Genomic DNA, 20,015 nt, shown 5'->3' with positions numbered 1-20,015 from the left:
CGCGAGTTAACTATGACATTAATGCAATTATTCGCGATTAAATATTTTAATCGCTTGACAGCACTAATATATATATATATTATATATATATATATATATAGCATAAAAAAACAACGTTCACTTTTTTTAATATATATTGCTTTTATTGGAATATTCCTCTTAGATACACAGATATGACATGATCACAGACCACAAATACTTAGACATCAACATACACACCTTACTGTCCAAAAACTTTAAAATATAACTTGTACCCGAATATTCATAATACATCCCCAATGTCTGTTGATGAAGCTGTTGTTAACATTGACAAAGGACAGGTAGAGGGAGGTTAGCTGGGCCTGGAGGTCCTGGGCGTAGGGGTCCAGCTTTACCTTCAGATCCTCTGCATAGGGGGCCGACGCCTGCCTCACCATCAGGGGGGCGCCATGGGGACGACGGTGTCCTGGAACTCCTGCAGACGCTGGTCCACGCTGCCTCAGCTCCCCCAGGCCCCATCTGGCGCTGCAGCTCCTGTTTGAGCATCTCCTCGGCATAGGGCTCCAGGGTGCCTCTGACGGGGCTCAGGTCCCGGCTCGGCGGCTCCCTCAGCACCTCCGCCTCCTGACTGGCCCTCCACCCCAGGCCCGGGGCCATGGGGGGGGGCACTGCTGGTGCACCGGGACCGCATACTGGCAGCCAACGTCGGGAACTGGAGGGAAATGGGATAGAAGGGGCAGGAAGGTTCAAAGGTGCATTGAAAGTCTTTCGTCACTCACCTCGGCTTCCTTAGATCTCACAAGAGCAGGGTTTCTTCTGCATATTCATTACAGAGGCGGCCCCTCATTACCATATCTGGCCCGCCTCTTTGTTGGTTTGCGTTTCTTTGGTTTTTCTTTCCTTTTTTCGGTTTTCTGTGTTGGCATGTTAAAAATGATTCTATATGGTTTGTTACTTAAAGGGGACATATATGAAATTACATCCAATCCGTCTAACATTTTCAAATATGACGTCACTGATGATAATCAGCGCTAATAATCACTTCAATACATAGTGCTGTGTTCCGTACTCAAGGTGGGGGGTTCCGGACTCGAGGTGGGGGGTACCGGACTCGAGGTGTGGTGTTCCGGACTCTTGATGCGGAGGTCCAAATTCGCAGTGGGGTGTTCCGGACTCGTAGTGCGGTGTTCTGGACTCGGGACTGTCCGACGCGTGGGGCGGAGCACCTATTCAGGGCTTGACTTCAGGTTCGACACATGCAGGGGGACTGCGGAGCACGCATCGCTCTCTCGGTGCTGCCTTTCTCTTCCAATTATCAGCCAATCGCTCATAATTCAGCGTCTTAATGGCTAGGCTACTATAGCCTTTGGCTGAGAATAATCTGATGATCTATGAAAGACCATTTGTAAACGGAGCTAAATTATAGATTTGAGGAACTTGAATATTATGTAGATTACTCGTCCCAAGCCAGCCCAGCCCAGATCCTAGACAAGCCCAAAGTCAAATCTCAGCTTTTTTTTTCAATTATAGACTGAAGTATCACAAATGTGAAACAAATGTGAAAAATGTCAATACAATTTTTTTGAAATGTGTGGAGATCAAATGAAACACACATTCATAGATTCATAGAGATGTGGTTATTATAGAAATTGTACATAGGCCTACTTGTTATTTGATTGTCTCATAATTATAATCGATGGGGTTAGGCTAAGGGTTTGACCCATTACTATATTGGATAGGTTGGGATACAGGTTGGATCCATGACTTTATTGGATCATCACATCATGAATAATGCCCTGTGTGATGGGACATCCTTAAGTATTACGGTCCATGAAATCCTGAGGCAGTGCCATTTGAAAGGGCAAGGTTCCTCTCAGGCTACTCAGATTATGCATAACCTCTCGTCTATCTTTGATGGTGGACTTTCAGCAGACACAGTTTATTTTTATGATGTTTGTATTGTTTCATGTTCTGCCAAACCACGTCAAGCCGCTGCTCAAATGGCTCATAGTCGTTTCTGGATGATCCAGGATCCGTTACGTAAATCCAAATATGCCAACAGTTGGCCCAAGGGTGAGCTAGGGTCAGGTGAACCAGGGGTGAGCTGATCTTTGTTTCCACAGCACTAAAGTCAAACAATCTTCAATGGTTTGAAAACATGAAATATATACCAGTTGTGTACCTGAAGGTAATGCAATAGCTCTCTGAATGAGAAGTTCTTAAGCCCACAGCATTTCGTAAACACAGTATTGCCTGTCTATATTGTTACAATGGCATATTCTAGTTTTTTTCGAGTCTTCTTTCTTGAAAAAATGTTGCAGATGTGCAATAGTTAATCCTGTAGTTTTGCGGTGCCATGAAAGGTGTTTGAGGAGCGGCTAATGCCCTTTCACACACAGGGCTTGACCATACTACAAAGTCCATTAGCATGACAGCACTGAGACTATCTGGAGTTATCTGTTGGTCGTTAGCACTGAGCTACGTGGACAGCAAGTGACCATCCCCTCCATCGTTGCAAAAGAGGGATAAGAAATGTGCAGTGAAAAATAAAACAGACAATATCACAAATATTTATGAAGTGAAATAATTATGATTGTATACAGCCTGTAATTCTTCTATTTTTGTGGCAATAATAGTCCTTATCTTTCATAGTAGCGGGAGAGGGAAAAAGGAAGTAGCCAGCAGTGACAACATGGCAGTGATTTCTGGACTTTGTTCTCTTTGCTACAACACTCAACCGCATGGTATAAATATGGAAAAGCCCAGCACTGACACTCACAGATACACTGACCTCTAAGAGACTAAAGACAGGCAACCAGGTGAGATTTACTCTTTGATTTAAAGTTGAGAGTTGACAGGAGCTACTTAGAGTCGAGGAGCAAAGCCTTTATTATAATACGCTCTGTTTTTTTTCTTCTTCAGAAAAACAACACAGTCATGAAGGTGTTTGTGGTTCTTGCGATCGCCGTTTTCTCTGGTGAGTAGTCATGGAAAGTTTGAATGAACAAATAGCAACTTCTAGTAGTACTAGTAAAAAGCTATATAAGTTGATTACTGAAAAATAAGCACAATAATATTGACTCATTCCAGGCTGCAACGGCAACCTTTTCTATGCCGACGAGCCCAAGCCACAGCTGGAGGTTCTCACTGACGCCTTCTGGAACTACGTTGCCCAGGCAACACAGACAGCTGATGATACTCTGCAGATGATCCGAAAGTCCCAGTTGGGACAGGATGTAAAGTAAGTCATGAGACTTTTCCAATCATTAATCCTGAAAATAAGATATTGAATGTCAACCTATTATACATTAGTATAAAAAGTGTTTAGATTTTTATGTCCAGGAAGTTAATAAAAACCAACACCATGTTAATATCTGTCCCCCCCCCCCCCCCCCCCCCCCCAGTTCCCGTCTGACAGAGAGTGCAGATGCGGCCAGCCAGTATGCAGTCACCCTGCATGAGCAGCTGCCCCCCCTGGCCCAGGACCTGGTGAAGAAGATCGGCGTGGAGGCTGAAGTGCTGAGGGAGCGTCTGAGCCAGGACCTGAGCAACGTCCGAGGCACCTTGGAGCCCTACGCAGAGGAGATGAAGACCAAGATCCAGCAGAGAGTGGAGCAGCTCAAACAGGAGCTGGCCCCCTACGCAGAGTCCCTGGACTCCGAGGCCCTGAAGACCACCCTGGTGCAGAAGAGCGAGGAGCTGAAGGTCAGCCTGGAGCAGAGCGTGAAGGAGCTGCAGAGCCAGATGGGGCCCTACACAGAGGAGCTGAAGCAGAGAGTGGACCAGCGTCTGCAGGAGTTCCAGGACACCGTCGTCCCCATGGCGGACCAGGTCCAGGTGGAGATGGCCCAGAGAGCCCTGATGGTGAGGCAGGCGGTGGCCCCCTATGCAGAGGATCTGAAGGTAAAGCTGGACCCCTACGCCCAGGACCTCCAGGCCCAGCTCACCTCCCTCTACCTGTCCTTTGTCAAAGCCAACTAAGCCACCAACTCAGTGAACGATGCACAATATTCACGTCATAACCTAAAGTGTACCGTGTACCAGGAATGACACAGAGCTTCATCCGTTAAACCACCTATAGTATTTATTATTGTGAGAACCAGGAAAAAAATCATGTTCTAATGTGTGCTCCTCAAACATGTATATATACCTTGAGTTGTTATCGTTTTTCGATGTCAAGTAACGCTATGATGTTTTTTAATTTCTGTAATTTCTCATCATTTATCTGAGAGAAAATAAAACACATTGAGCACAAAACACAAAATGTTGTCCATCATATGTTTATACACAAAGATTATAATGCAAGATGGTCAGTGTTTACATTCAACCCTTCACTGTCAGTACAATTTAAACATTTTGGGGGGCTCTATTTGCTCGGTTAGTTTACACTGTGTATCACAAGCAATCCTTTGGAAACAAACTTCAGAAAAGCACCAAATGATCAATCTGGGGTGGAAGTTGATGGGGGTGGGATATTCACATGCTTTTGTTTACTTTGGTACCTGTTTTTCACATGTTTGGTAATTTGTCTCCCATGTCAGGTGACATGGATTACTGATTGGATATAAACTAAATAAATCATATGTTCACAAAAGGTATTAACATATGTTCAAGCAAAAACAACATCCCCTTCTCCCTCTCAAGTGCCAGCATGGAGGTTCAGAGTCCACTGATTACACATAAGAAGAGCGCACACATATACACAGACACACACACACACACATACTACTCTAGTTCATTCCAGGACATGAATGAGCTAACCACAAGAATAAATTGTATCAATGATTAATTTATTTACATTATAGGAATGGTGGGATGGCAAAACTAGGAAGAGGAAGATCTGGGGTGACACATATTTAAACACTGCTCTGTCTCCCCATCACATTAGCATCATCATGGCTAAACTTGAATAGTTAGGCTGCCAAAAGCTTTGGTTGGTAATTGTTCTAAGTGGCGTGATTGAAATGTAAAGGAGCCAGCACAGACGTCTCCAACATTTGGCACTCTCAACTTTCAAACTGACTGTTTGGAGGAGACAACGTGCCAAAGGGGATGGTTTTCTACCCTGAGGTTCCTTTAAACAAGTCACATCTTGCTGTTATCCCTGTAGTCGTCTGGGGGAGATTCAGCCTTGTTATGATAGATAGGTGTTTGTTCCCAGAATGTAGGCCTATCTGTGTTTGTTATTCAGGAGATGAGCTCACTCAGGTTTATTGGTCACAACTCTCCAACCCTTGAGGAAACTGCCGTTGAGTTTCGTTATTTTCTTCCCTTTTAGTCATGACTGGATTCAGTTGTGTGTTTACAGGAACTCTGAAAATATAACAGGGCTTTGTTAGTCTTGCAGCATGGGTCCTTGTTTTCATCCACATACCGATTCCTAGTCAAGAAAGTATCTACTGAATAGTTTCCCTTGGCACACTCTTCTGAATTTATCGCTATTCAGATAGTTCTTTATGAACTGCACGAAAAAACTAGCAGTATACAGCAAGATTTTGAAAACAACCATCCAAAACATGCCCTCCCTCTGTTCTCTCCCAACCTACATGTCTCCACTGTTAAGATGATAATACCGTGCGCCAAATCTGATGTACAAGCAAGATGGATTCCCCAAACAGATCAGAGAAGAGATGCCCTGGTTGGTCTGGAATTAGCGAGGCACATTATAACACGGCATTTGTAACCAGTTACACTGAAATGATGGCTCTAGATATCGCGTTAAAAAGTAACAATTCATGTTACGTTATGTCTGTGGTGATAGCAACGGTATGTATTTTTTAAACTTCAATGTTTCTTGGAACTGAACAACTAGCTTGACCAAAAATAAATATTTGGCCTTTCGGTTTTGGAAGAATCTATTTAAACCAAGGGGGTATTTACTTAGAAAAATAGGGTAATAAACCATTCATTATATTAGTTATTGCATAATGAGCTGATGCTTACTTATGGTCTTCATTCATGCATTTTTGAAGGGTTAACCATAAACCACTTTCCCTTACACTAATGCTATCTAGCAATGCTCAATATTGCATTAACTAATAGTAACTAATTGTTACTTAATAGTACCCTTATTCTCAAGTGTTACCACCAAAGCCATGTTTCAGTTTGAGGTAGCGTAATTGATATTAGATTATCAACAATTTCAATACGAAACTAGTTGGATATTTAAATCATAGTATACTCCAAGACACTACATCCAATCTCCGTTGATGAAGGGCTTGTGGATGCACACTGCAAGCCTATCTAGGCGGATGGGGGAAGGGGTTTAGCAGTGAGGCAAAGTCGACTCATTAGCACCCGTCACACCTTTCCCAAGGAAAATTTGTGAAAGATGAAACAAACATTAGGCTACATAAACTGCCGGAAACAATTCCCGACTATAATAAAACCAAAGTGGGCGTTGACATTACTGACAAATGGCCCGGGGACTAAAAGGGCCTGTTGCTATTCTGTCCCCAACCAGTGTATGGTTCGGCCCAACCAGCGCGCAAGCAAAACAATACAGAGAAATAAATTAATCTTGATGCTGATAAGAGAATTGGTGGCGGGTAGCGTAAAAAGGAAGCAGCGTCGCGCAAAGGGACTGTGTCTATTCTATGCAAAATACATGAAAATAACATCAGTTATTTTGATCCAAATAGTTAAGTCTGATGTAGATTTCATTATTGGTCTCAAAGTAAACCTCCACTTTTGCGGCGCCTGCTGAAGGAAATATAATGCTGTTTTCTAAAGTCTCAAAAAGGAAACATTTAAAAGATTGTAACGGGCAGAAATAAATTCGCCTTCATTTGTCCGTAATTCACATCTTTGAAGCAGTTGAAATTAAGAAATAAATGCACGACACGTCCACAGCCCTACAGTGTCCCCTTGCGGCGGTGGTACGTGCGATCAGAACAAAAAACATCATTCAGTTTTCAGGTTCGCAGGTTCAGCAGAGCAGGTTCACACAGATCAATGTCACCGCAGAGCCCGGGAATGGTCAGGTGGGTTTCAATCAGGGGCAATTCTAGGTTCTAACCTTTGGGGGGGCTCAGCCCCGAGGAAGCCACAGGGGTATATCTTTTTTTTAACAGTTGAACGTTAAACTCACAATACCAATAAGCATTTCATCCCAGAGGAAAGGATTAATCACATTTTGGCTAGTCTCTAGCTCTTAAAGAAAAAATAAATTGTTTATAACTGAACCTTTTTATGTGAGTTATAGACTGTTGTAAATGTAGTATTATGCAGTATTATATTATCCATTATTTTGTCCTGTCCAAGATTCTGTGACCATTATTTTTTTAGTTACTATGCTGTTGCATGTCTAAGCCAATAGACGGCAGTGTGAGCTAATGCAGTTCTGAACCACTAAAGTGATGAAAGGAAAAAAGACTGTTTGGATGAAGGAATAATTAAATGGATGTGAACTATAATAAAAAAATTGAGGTATATTTAACTTCCTTTTGGTCATTTTCACTAAAAAAAATGAACAATTTTCGCCCTTTTTTTTTGTATTTACAGTTACTGAAACACACTGGTTTTAACTCTAGATTAGCTCACGTTGTTATGGCAATGAAAACGCCCTCAGCTCATAAAATACTGCTGGTGTTTTTTTTTAACTGAAAATTGGCACTCTGTCAACTTTTTCTGCTCCTTGCGCCTTATCATGATTATCATGCTACGCACCATTACAAGCCTCTGCTGACTAAAACATGAAGCAATTCAAGAAGAGGCATAGATATTGCCTTGTGGTCAACTGTCATTTAAAAGACGTCTGACAGATTATGTCAAGGTTTAAAATTATTAACCTGGTCATGTTATAACACAGCTAGAAATCGTGGATTTTCTGATAAAGACTAGCAAGCCTCTTTGACAGACGAAACAGCAGAAACTATATTAGGTGCGCTCGTGTTGCATTTTTGTTTTTGTCAAACAGGAGACGCCCAACCAATCAGAGATAAGAGATTCCTGCAGGAAGGTTGCGCTCGATTTCACTACACCATTTGAGCCTGTTCATTAGTGTGTACAGCATCCATCCTCTCATTGCTTGTGTAAAATGGTAGAATATTAGATTTGAGGATGAAACGATAGGGTGGGCTTTGGCAAGTTTTGGGTGGGCTTGAGCTCACCCAAAAAATGTCTAGCTTCGCCGCTGGTTTCAATTATAGCAGTGTCATAAAAGTGTACCCCAAAGATGTATAGTCACATTTTTCTTATTCTTTTTATGACAATAAAAGCCTAAAGGAATTAGCAGAACGTTTTTTTAACATAAAGGAATTGGTTGGTCATCATCTTCAGATATTTTATCAACTTTTTTTTAAGTAATGAGGAGGTTATGATTTCTTGCTCTAAGGCAGCCTACAGATATATCACAGATATGGGGTTGGAGCAGAGAACCTTTCGGAGAGTCCATCCTCATGATTACTTGCCTTAAGCTATTCCTAACCCTAATCATTTTAGTAACCCTAAAAACTAACCCTAACCCTATAACTTTAACCCTACTCACACCAATCACCTTTTTGTGCATCCAAGTCTTGGCCAAGACATCCAAGTGTCTTCAAAAGAAACTATTCGACACAGACAGACCACCCGAGAGGAGACGGGGACAGCATCCTTGTTAGGTGAGTTTCCTCTCTATCTCATTTTTCATTTGACATACACACACAAACACACACACACACACACACACACACACACACACAGACTATTTGTTGATCGCTTTCATGTGTTATTTGTGATAACATGTGCATTGTTTCTAGTTACCTCCATGTACAGCAGGAAATTGAATTCCCCTGCATGAGTTCTACCAACCTTAGCACACTTTCCTTAGATGAATAGGACAGATGGCCCTGTGATTTCGCCCAGCTCAGTTAACTTAAACAAAAAATCTATATGTTGGAGCCTCGAAAAAGTAATAGGCCTAATATTCAAGTTTTTAGTATTGTGCTTATTGGTCAAGCACATTGCCCACAATCAGACATTGTTATCTCCTTACTACATGTATTTAGTGTCAGAGCTCTAGGTGGGGCCCAGTGACTTGGAACAAAAAACGGCACTGGCATTTGCACCCATCAAGTCGACTTTTCACGCAACCCAAATTTTCAAACCATGCACATTTCTTAACATCTGAATAAGAAATCTGGCTACAAAACCATGGAGATCGATGTAAAAGGGTGGGTGAGGGTAACCATGACTGTGATATAGGGACCAATATCTCTGGTATAAATACTGATATTTTCTCATGTAAAACTGTGGTGAGGGAGTTGGAGAAATTTGGCTGTTGGATGGCCATAGAAAATGATTGACGCTTGAAAATTGGCCGAGATGTTGTTATGGGGCCGCTCGGCCTCGACAGCCATGCCGCTCTCCGATTGGCCGGCCGGCCCAAATGGCCCACGAGAGCCCACGGCATCCCCGGCACGCCAACCGCGGAGCCCAAGCGCAACCCCTACCACAACGTCAAGACTATCAATATCACACCCAGTGTGACATAAACCGATACTTTTAGCCCGAAAATGTAAATTCCTCGTCCATATACTTGTAATTAGCAGCTAGACCACTGGGAGGCGCAAGACAGAGGTGGTGTCTCGTTTACTGGATGTCTAATTTTAAATAAATCCTGTGCCGTTTTACAATCATAATAGTCTCTTATGACAGATCAATGTATTGCAGATTAAGTCTTTGTTCCTATATACAATTCCTAAACATGGCCAAACCAGACACCATTGCCAGCACGGATTTGAAGTTTAGAGTGAAATCTCTCCCAGTATAAAATTTTTAAAACCCAGACTTTTCAACCAAAATATTATTTCCTGCTCCAAATTTGCCTATACTTCTCATTGGTTAACCACCAGCGTGGTTCTTGGCCAGCGTGCGACGTCTGCTGCAGCGCTTCAACGGCTGCTAGCCTTGGCTTTGAACTAAACACGACTCTTAACCACCAATTTTATACAAAATATTACCATTTAGCACATCTGACCTGTGGTGGCAGAAAATCTGAAATGATTGCAAAAAGTGCCAAAGTGTGACTTATTTTTTTAACATGAAACAGCTGGGAGTTCCCAGCATCCGGTGACCCTGAGCAGGCAAATCCACATGAGATGAAGCCAACCACTACATTGTGCAGTGTTAAAAGGGTGGCAATCATTCCTGTTGCCAGGTGATGTAGACAAAATAAATACTGTCAGACTTTAATCAGGCGGGCTGGATGGGGTAGTGGTTTTCAGGACGGCAAGATTTACATTGATAATGTAATCATATGTACATTGACAGGCTCATTTGTTCACAGCAAAATATAATTTGAAGAGCTAAACATTTAATTCACCCATACTATGCAACAGCCCACACTGGTTATAATGGCGTTTCTCCTTTTCTCCAAATTGATCAAAACCCATGGGTTGATCTCGTTCATGGGCTGGATATTCTTCTTCCATTTAATCATATTTTGAAGTGTCCTTTCAAAGTAACCGTCCCACCTGACCTCACCCCAGCAAGCAAGTATATCCATTGATAGAAAAAATTACATTTATTTGTGATTGACCATACTTCATTACTACGGCAAACTGCTCTCCTGATTTTGTTTTCACCCAACATTCACACACACATAACCAGAGGCTTTCACTCTGCCAATGCTGTCATGAAATCCAACGCACTGAACAGAAAATAGACACTGGAGCTACGGTGTGAGGGCATGGCTTTGGCCAGTCCTGGCTCTTTGGAAGGGTTTGTTTTCTCTTCCCCTTTCTGTCTCAGAAAGCTAAGAGAGAATCTCCGGTGTATCCGGTGTCTTTGAGGGCCTCCGTCCAATCGGAGGCCCCCAAGCTGGATCGGGGGCAGCAGAGGAGCCTTCTAGCCAATGGTGACGCTGAAGCCACACTGGAACTTATGCTTGCGTTGGTTGAGGAAAGCCCCCAGGGCTAGTGTGAGTGGAAGAGGCAGGAGCTTTTTCTCCAAGGTGGCACCCACCAACCAGTTACTGTCCACTGTGCCTGGACCACAAGACGGTTGGAGAAAACAAGAGGCAGAACGAGAGGCCTAGATTATTAACAGTATCTAGACCACAAGAGGTTCAGACAGAACAAAGGCCTTGATTATTAACAGGGAGCACCCGTACTCATTTTGAATAAAATTACCTTTAAAGAGCAGGTTGGCTTTCTGAAGATCCACCTGATAGCCGACAGATGTTGTGGTTTCCTGCATCCTCGTGTTTGCTTCAAACTCAACTCCTAGCTGCAACTGTAACAGAAGCAGTAATGTAGTTTGATACATCAAACCACAAAAACAGAAAATCATAAAATCAGGTAAACTCAGCTGTTCTTTAATATTATATGAAAAATAAAATATCCTAGGTTTATTATACAACTCTGAATCGCAAAACTCCTCCAGTCGTGCTGGTTATGACCATGATGTGAATATGTCCTAAAAGCTGCATACCTGCTCATTAGCTTTGTGGTAGTAGGTAGCATGGGCCCCAGCTCCCCCAAGAGTCAATGTAGCAACGTAATTTTCACCTAAATTGAAAAGATATCAAAGAAAAAAAAAATACAGCTTACTAAAACAAGGAATCTAGTTCAAACTTTTTAAATCTAGTTTTACTTAATATTCAGATGTAAAAAAAGCCAAAACGACTGATATATTTGTAATTTACACTAGCGCAAGTAATTTGGTGAGATCAAGAATGTTGCACATAGGCAAGCGGTGTCACAGAAGGCCTTACCCGTGTACCTGCCAATGAGGGACGTGACCGCACCCTCCTCCCCTGGTCTCTGGTGGTACACCAGCTCTCCTCCCAGGGCCAGCGCTGGTGTGATGGACTGGAGGTAATGAGCCACCAGAATGCCTTAGGGAACACAGCCAGTGTTGCTTTAACTCAGCCTGTCTGGCGATCCGGGCTTACTTAAATACTGTCATCTAGACTGTTCGGCACTGGTTCTCTGAGGGCTGACACATTCTGGACAATTGGTCGATTGGCTCTTATCCGACCAAGAGCATACTGAAGGAGAATGTCCCAATGTCCACAACATAAGATAACCCGCTACCTCCTCCTTGTAAGTCAACTGCTAATTGCACCGGATTACTGAGTCTCTGAACTGACCAGCAGCAGAACCCTCCGCCAACCATAAAGTTTTGGTTTTCCATTTTGTTGCGTTAAATATTTACCAGAGCCCACGAGGATGTCTGGATTTCCCAGTGTTACTGCTGAGGTGAAGTCCACGCCACGATACTCCAGGTCACACTGCCAGTTTACAAACTTCTGCTGCTGAGTCTATAGCACATACAATACATGACACAAATTACTAACAACACAATGTATATAGTAAACACATGGTGAATGTATCAACAGCTCTAAAGGGCCTGCATACCTGAATTGCTATTTTGGTACGTAGTGCTGAGGTTAGTTGGTGGATGATCTGGGAGTTGAGGCTGCCAGTGTTGTCCATGTCACCAACAATCACTGGGAATGACTGGAGGCAAGTAGTCCACATATTCAATATCCGAACCTTAAAATGGCCCATACCTGTAAACTTTGTCATGTCATACGTTCTGTTCAATAAATACTTTTTTTCTGGGGGAGATTTGGACAGAAGTAGCCCAGACCATGATCTTTAAGCCACAAAGTGACTGAATAAAGGGGCCATGTGCTTGTTCAGACAATTTGGAAACTTTGATCCTAGCTCCTACCTCAGCAGGTCCAGTCTGCTTGGTGCCGACATAAGTGGCACCAAACCGGTATCCAGACTCTGCAATGGTGCTGAGGTTAACTGTATGGTTGACCTGGGGGACACAAAACCCCAACGTCATTAGCATTTACGTTGTGCATTTTTATATACGAGTTAGCATTGATTCATATATACATGACTCACCTGGAAGTGATTGCTTAGACCTTTGTTGACAACTAACCGCACACCTTCCATCTGCATAGGATAAACCTCTATAAAATACAAAATAAGATACCTTGTAAAACCCTCTAACTCCAAGCCGAATACAGAAATTTAACGAATGATCACAACATAAAGTGAAAACAAAACCCGAAAATTATGCCGATGTCAGACCTTTACATTTTCGGTGGCATTCCTCGTATGTGCCTGGATTTTGGAGGGGGTTATCTGCATCTTCTGCTGCCTGGCCTGACGGTGGAGAGGCTGGCGATAACGAAGGCATACCGAAACCAGGAGGAAAGGACCCCAGGCCCGCACCTTGTGCACCACCTCCAGCCGGGTTGACGGCTGGGGCTGGGGAGCTGGCAGCTAACACACTGCCCATTCTAAAACACAGACATAAACAGGTGTATAGAAACCGCAGGTAAGCAAGGGGTACGATCAAGACCAAGCAAACTACCTGACCGACGCAGCGATGTCATGAAGTATTGGAATTGCATCTAGTGACCATCAGGTTAGGGCACAATGCTATTCACTGTGTAAATTGTTCAAGTTGAAGTCGTTGACATTGGTAGCTGTCGCTGAGCACGACACTAGCAGTAACGTGACTGTCTGCGGTCAACTAAGCTAGGTTTAAGCTGAGACCTTATTCTTAATAATTGCAGACATTTCTAATGGTGTTCCATTTAAATACACTCGACAACCAACATGGCTTTCCTGCCGTTTCAAAGAGAGCTATCCGACTAGCATTAATTAACCTCCAAATGCTAGCGTCAAGGCAATCCTAGCACATGGGTTAGCAAACATGATAGCAAAGTGGGCGAGTTCGAGTTTAGGCAAACCATGCATCCAAACCACAAAGTAACAGGTGCAAGGTGCATCGGTGGGGTGAGTTTTAAAGTCTTAATAATTTCAAGATTTACTTACGTTAGCGGTGCAGGTCCGTGTGGAGTTTGTCACCGGTAAAGTTCAACACTACGTCAGTGACGGCAGATGACGTTCGCCTGTCCGTTTTCTGTGATTGGCTACCTTGACCGAGTGTTTGCGCTCAGCTGCCACTGGCCAAGAGGGCAGGACGCGCCACTCGGAATGTCGAAGGCCACACGAAGTACAGCTTCATCTGAATGCATACATCCAAATGAATGACAGTCTAAATGCAAGATTGCATCTTTTAAATGAACAAGGTGATAGACTACCTAAATGCCTTCCCCTACATTCATTTTGGGGAACGTTAAAGAAAAAAACATGAGTAAAATTAAAGAAAAAGACACAGAAAGGGGGCTTAGGTTGGACTTTTATTCAATTTGAGGCGCTGGCATTTATTATCACTTTACAGAAAACAAACTTGGCATCCACCAACAGCTATCACAACAGAAGTTAACAAAGGCATCCGTATCTCCATAGTTGTGGAGCTCAGATAGAATTGGTCATTGAGTTGAACATTTCAACTGTGCTTACAAAAAACGTGATGTCACGGCTACAAAACGCAGGTAGTGGTATTTACTCTTGCTCCCCTTACAGGTTTAAGTGAATCCACCTTCAGACAAAATTACATATTGGCTAAGAGTTTAGTTGAGTCTTGAGTACACAATCACAGACACATTAAAAACACATAAAAGCGACAGATATTTCAGGGGCACAAAAACAATGGTCCCTTTATTGCTGGTGTTTCCCATTATTTTGAAATGAGTCAATGAACGGGCGAAAAATTATGGCAGAATGTACCGATGAATGAGGGAAATTGAATTTGAGTGACTTATTGTGCAATTTATGTCCTGAAAACCAGTCTGGGGAAAAAAAGCCTGTATATTTGGAGGGTGACAAAATGATCGATTGACCCAATCCCAAACTGAATCATCCCTCATTCGTTGAGTGATGTGCCCTTGTGAGACAACACCAGGCTTACTTTTGACCACAAAGTCCTTCATGAAAAAAAAAAGTATATATATATATATGAATACAGAAAGTTAAACTGCAAAAGGGATCCATCTGTTTAAGGCACTTGAGTGTTAATACAAAACCAATGAATCATTTTAAATAAAATGAGAAACTTGTCCATGTTGACTAAAGCCCCTAATCAATCAGTTCACCTGTTCAAAAACGGAAAAAAGCTGCAAAGTGCTGCCAATTTGTAGGTAGATGTATAATACAACTTAAGAGTAAACAAGCTCACTCATTAATGGGCCAGTGTTGAACAAAGTGTGTGGTTCAACACATTGGCGGCAACTTCTTATTTAGTAAACACTTGACTATTTAAAAAAAAAAAAAAAAAAAACATTTGTCAACATGTTTGCCCATCACACTACGGCAGTGTTTAACAATACAGCATTTCAGGGGCGGGTAAGAAATTCACTTGGGTCCGCTAGAGATTCTAGATGGACTGCGTAGCATTTAGCTTTGGTTACATCGTTTCCCCCCCACATCCTGTTAGGGTTTGTCTTGCATCGTTCTACCAGCAGAACGATGCAAAAGGGGCTTTCCTCAAAATGGAAGATGTAGGACCTTGAAGGAATAGGTCATGTCTGTTTTTGAATTCACATTATCATAACTACATCAAACCATGGTGAAAAAAATGAGGACATCTCTGGATTGACACTACTGTAAAAGGAAACAAGACAAAATTGGTGGGTTCAACTGAAGTCAAAGTTCACATCTATAAACCGGGAGTGAAAGAAGCAGTGTCTAGATGATTGACAGATGGTAGTCTGTGGAAAAACTAAACAAGTCCACTGTGTGTATGTGTGCTTTAACCCTGCATTGGTAGCCTGACTTGCTGTAAACAAACATTTACAAAATAAAAATAAAACTGGACCATTTCAACGGTGAAGCGGAGGATGGAGATCTTCCCATGGAATCTTCTCTGAAGGTGTGATGAATGCCAGACGCCACATGCCCTGAAAAACATGTTTCAAGTCAGGTTACAACCATGGGACTGGCCCTGGGACAGCTGGCTGAGACGCCGTTGCCCATGTACTCCCACGACCCATTAACTCTTGAGGAAAACTTGTCATCGTGGAAGCCCCACCTAAAGCCTCTGCTAATCCACTTGATTTAAGAGTTTAGCTTCAACAGCTCTTAACAGCCCTGACTGGTCTGTGGTCGTTTTCAACTCTAACATCCACAGTGCCCTGACCTGATGGGTGGGACTGAGTACAAGCTGTTGTAGCAAGAGTGCAGGGATGTCGAGAGTCAAAAGGGAGCAGGTTTTAGGCACTGAACCCAAACATAAAAAATCTTCGTACTCAGGTTCCCTGCCATTAAGAAGGGTATAATTTCTCGCACATTCGATTGACAGGCAAAATGGATAAACAAAAGATGTCTCAATTGTTTAGGAATAAGCAGGAGTTGTCCAAAATCTATATTGGCTCATATCTAGGTGGGAACAGGTTAGGGCTGGGTAAAAATATTGATTCATCAATGCACTGCAATTTATTTGTTCTCGATTCAATTTAGATTCATATTTTTTTTGCCTAAAAAAAAAACAAAAAAAAACAAAAAAAAAAACCTAGAACCAAGTATGCCTAAATTTACATGCACTGTTATGGCCATGTTATGATTATTACTTTTATGCTGCAACTTTAGCTCAGGAACAATACTATACAATGTTTTATTCAAATACTATACAATGTTGTATTCCTTTTTGCCAGTTAAAGCACAATAAAATGGTTAATTCATTTTGGGGTCACTTTGTTCTAAACCAATACAAATTTCGTTTTTTGTTATCTGCACGTATTATTGAATCAATAACGAAGCAATTGGATCAATATCGAATCAAATCGTGACCTAAAGACTCGACATTGAATTGAATTTTGATGTACCTGGCAGTACCCAGCCCTAGAACAGGTCACTCGAAACAAGATACCGCGTATTTAACTCGCTTATGCCATTTATAACAAAATGCACTCAATAAACAGCTCTTGACTCTTACACCTCTATACATTGTCGAATACTACTCATGCTTTTTCTGATGTCAACAGAAATCCACAACTCACCAATTGATTCAGATTGCTCCAAGACCCTTGTGTTTGCCCTCAATGCCACCATCGTCATCATCGTCGTCCGGGTTGACTGAGTGGAACTCGGCCACGTAGAGGCTTTTGTCAATGCTGCCTGGAATGGGCTTGATGTCGGTGACCAGCTGATCCTCAATACCTTTCAGGTTGAAACGATCCTCGGAGGTGATGAGGTTGATGGCCAACCCCAAGTGACCAAAACGCCCTGCACAAAAGAAGGTGAGGTGTTTATACTGTATTGAATTGCTTCCGAGGAGTTGGATAGGTCACTCAGAAAACACGAGTCGTTTCTGTAGTCAGGATTCTTTCATTTGGTTACAGTGCCCGTTTACCTGATCTGCCGATCCTATGCAGGTAGGTCTCAGCATTTTTGGGGAAATCAAAATTGATGACCACATTCACGGCCTGGATGTCGATACCCCTGGTGAACAGATCTGAGGAAAAGCATAGGAAAGTTAGCCAGGTTTCCATGCAGTTACACGAACGATAAGTTACGGTCAATGGAAGATGATGACAAAATCGAGAGCAATGCATGCATAGAGGTTCTACCTCCACCTTTTGTTGCACTTGTAGAAACAAGTATAGCTCTCTGCATCACGCATCAAACTGGCTCTGAGTCCAAGTCAGGCTAACTGATTGTGTATCTGTTCATCTCCCGGAGGCCCAGCCCAAGTAATATAATGAAAAGGTTTAGCCCACTCTTTCTGTGCCAGACTGAGGAACAAGTGGTCCTGAAATTAGACTACAACATGTTAACTACTCACCGGCCATCTTAATTTAAAGTCTAGCTTAAGTTAAACACATACAAATAATTTTCTGGGTAATCTCCCAAAAAAAAATAGTGATCTTGAGGAGTCACAAAAGTCCCCCAAACGGATGTCATGAAAACAACCTTGGCCATAAGGGGAGTTATCTGCATCCCTGTTTAAAAGACTAGTTGGCCCACCTGTGCAGACCAGGTTCCGGCACAGTCCGTTTCTGAAGTCGTGGAACACTCTGTTCCTGTACTCCTGCATCATCTTGGCGTGGATGTAGAAGCAGGAGTAGCCCAGCTGGGTGATCTTCTTGGCCAGGAGCTCAACCCTCTGGGTGGAGTTGCAGAAGATGATGGACTGGTTTATCTGGAGCTATAGGGACAGAAATATACATACTGATGAGATTGAGGTGAAGAAATAATAAACTACAGGGGCACAAGAGCGTGCCATAAGGAGCAAAGCAGCAATTATTGATTTTGACCATTTTGATAAAAAATATGAACAGCAGTCTGTGTCATACATTAAAATACATAAATAGTCAGGGATGACACAATAAAGCCCAAAGACTTATTTCCATTGTGGTCGCTGCTAGTTGAATATCCTCAAACAAAGGTCTTCTCTCATAACCACGTCATGCATCCGTGCTGCCTTTGAGCACAGTGCACCTACCCTGGAGAAGAGGGTGTTGAGACAGTGGACCTTCTGCCTTTCCGTCACGTATGCGTAGTACTGGGTGATGCCCTTCAGGGTGAGCTCCTCCATCAGGTTGATCTCATAGGGCTTCTTCAGGTGCTTGTTCTGTTGAGGAGAAACATACCAATATTCATGCCCATGCCTTCTCAATACATGTCATTGTAGCATGCATGACATTGTCTAGCCAACAATGTTAATGTCTCGTATGCAATTTCACAACTTCAACGGGTCTTGCTGTTTCAATACATGGCCTATAGAATAATGAATAGATAGATACTTAAGCAGCCATCTTCCATAGATGCAGTGCAAATCTTTACTCACTACTGCCAAACAACGATCACAATAGAAAAATATTGCATTGTAATAAAAGTAATTTACCGTGAGACAGCACGGACACAGACAAGATGGCATTCAAGCTACGATTCATTAATAGGATGAAGTAGGGCTGCTCGATTATGGGAAAAAAATCATAATCATGATTATTTTAGTCAATATTGAAATTACGATTATTCAAACGATTATTTTTGAGTTTGAAAACATGTTGTATTGATTCAGCATGTCTCTCCGATTTGACTGAGTACTTTGAACTTTTTTTTCGCCTTAAAATACGCAAAATGGTCAAAAAGAAAATGTTCCAATCTAAAATGATAAACAGATATGTATCCAGCTGTTCTGCCCTTTCTATAAAACATTAAAAAAAAAAAGAGAAAAAAACTTGATTATGTTAATTTTGTGATCGTTTGACGCTAAAATCAAAATCGCGATCAAAATTAGATTAATCGCCCAGGCCTAGGATGAAGATAATCTGTTTACATCCATATATTACCAATGCAACTAATACAAATACATACACAGGCTTACTGGTTTGTTTAACTGAGAAAGACACCAATATATGGGAACAAATCTGAATTCATGGAGATAGACAGCAAATGTTTTACTTGGGATTAACATCTTACTGAAGGATTTTGAATACAATAATTTGTCTACCAACTAAACATCAAGTCTTCATTTTTTCAGCACTACTGCTTACCATGAATTTCTGCACGCTTGTTGGGAAGGTGGCAGAATAAAGCAGGATCTGTCTCTCCCTGGGCAGGAAGCTGATAATGTCCTCAATCAGGACGACAAAGTCTTGAGAGAGCAGCTTGTCCGCCTATAGAGGGAAACCAGGAGGGGTGAATAAAAAAGCTGTAGTCCATCCTCATCAATACATTAATCCTCAATCTGTGCAAGACACTGCCAAATACAATTCTAGATTGTTAATAGGGCCCACATTTCTAAAGAACAAATTGTCAAACTTCTACCCTGATATAACCCCTACTTGCGAAAAATGCAAAAATTATGATGCCACACTTTTAAATATGTACTGGCTAGGCCCCCGCTAATACAAATTCTGGAGTGACGTTTTTTATTACCCAATCCAACATCCTAAATCAATAACTAGACCCGGACCCTCTAGTAGCTCTATTTGGCGTTACTGATGGAAATAATCCTAATTTCACTCCGAATTTTTTCCTTTGCCTTTCTCTTGATAAAACGAGCAATCTTGCTCAAATGGAAGGATGCTGCCCCGCCCACAATCTGTCGGTGGATTCGAGACACAATATCCTGATTTAACTTGGAGAAATTGCACTTCTCAATCTGAGGCTCTGGGAAACTCTTCAAGCCTTTGACATACTTTAATAACACCAAAGTGGTGTTATTAAACATTATTA

The 20,015-nt window shown here is 42.1% G+C and overlaps 3 protein-coding genes across 3 annotated transcripts in view; 1 reads left to right on the top strand and 2 right to left on the bottom strand.

The window, feature by feature from the left end:
* Positions 1–2,916: 2,916 nt before the first annotated feature.
* Positions 2,917–3,960, top strand: LOC307076395 (uncharacterized protein; the record flags this gene model as incomplete). The annotated part of the gene is made up of 3 exons (XM_079737386.1): positions 2,917–2,956; positions 3,070–3,220; positions 3,384–3,960. 3 exons carry the CDS (start codon positions 2,917–2,919, stop codon positions 3,958–3,960), a joined length of 768 nt encoding a protein of 255 aa, XP_079593512.1.
* A 6,195-nt stretch (positions 3,961–10,155) lies between these two features.
* On the bottom strand, positions 10,156–13,813 carry LOC307090664 (mitochondrial import receptor subunit TOM40 homolog). The gene is made up of 10 exons (XM_079757409.1): positions 13,767–13,813; positions 13,014–13,225; positions 12,825–12,892; positions 12,643–12,735; positions 12,324–12,425; positions 12,121–12,226; positions 11,678–11,800; positions 11,395–11,471; positions 11,094–11,196; positions 10,156–10,949 (listed from the first exon to the last, which is right to left on the bottom strand). Exons 2-10 carry the CDS (start codon positions 13,222–13,224, stop codon positions 10,810–10,812), a joined length of 1,023 nt encoding a protein of 340 aa, XP_079613535.1. The 5' UTR covers position 13,225; positions 13,767–13,813; the 3' UTR covers positions 10,156–10,809.
* A 309-nt stretch (positions 13,814–14,122) lies between these two features.
* The window catches only part of ddx61 (DEAD (Asp-Glu-Ala-Asp) box helicase 61), a 28,952-nt gene continuing 23,059 nt past the window's right edge, over positions 14,123–20,015 (bottom strand). The window contains exons 8-13 of the mRNA XM_079744509.1: positions 19,331–19,453; positions 18,277–18,405; positions 17,799–17,979; positions 17,185–17,286; positions 16,832–17,057; positions 14,123–15,733 (exon numbers count right to left, since the gene is read on the bottom strand). Coding sequence (XP_079600635.1) covers positions 16,840–17,057; positions 17,185–17,286; positions 17,799–17,979; positions 18,277–18,405; positions 19,331–19,453 — 753 coding nt within the window. The 3' untranslated portion in view covers positions 14,123–15,733; positions 16,832–16,839. The remainder of the gene's footprint in view (positions 15,734–16,831; positions 17,058–17,184; positions 17,287–17,798; positions 17,980–18,276; positions 18,406–19,330; positions 19,454–20,015) is intronic.

The sequence above is a fragment of the Pollachius pollachius genome, assembly GCF_949987615.1.
Source record: "Pollachius pollachius genome assembly, chromosome: 1".
Lineage (NCBI taxonomy): Eukaryota > Metazoa > Chordata > Actinopteri > Gadiformes > Gadidae > Pollachius > Pollachius pollachius.
The sequence above is the reverse complement of the archived record's forward strand: the minus strand, read 5'-3'. Positions and strand labels throughout refer to the sequence as shown.

Bases quoted from the DNA above. Each gene is read 5' to 3' on its own strand.
- LOC307090664 (XM_079757409.1), bottom strand. From the start codon at position 13,224: ATGGGCAGTGTGTTAGCTGCCAGCTCCCCAGCCCCAGCCGTCAACCCG. The intron at 12,893-13,013 runs GTCTGACATCGG...TGTATTTTATAG, and splicing joins ATGCCACCGAAAATGTAAAG to AGGTTTATCCTATGCAGATG. The intron at 11,472-11,677 runs GTAAGGCCTTCT...TTTTCAATTTAG, and splicing joins CCTCATTGGCAGGTACACGG to GTGAAAATTACGTTGCTACA.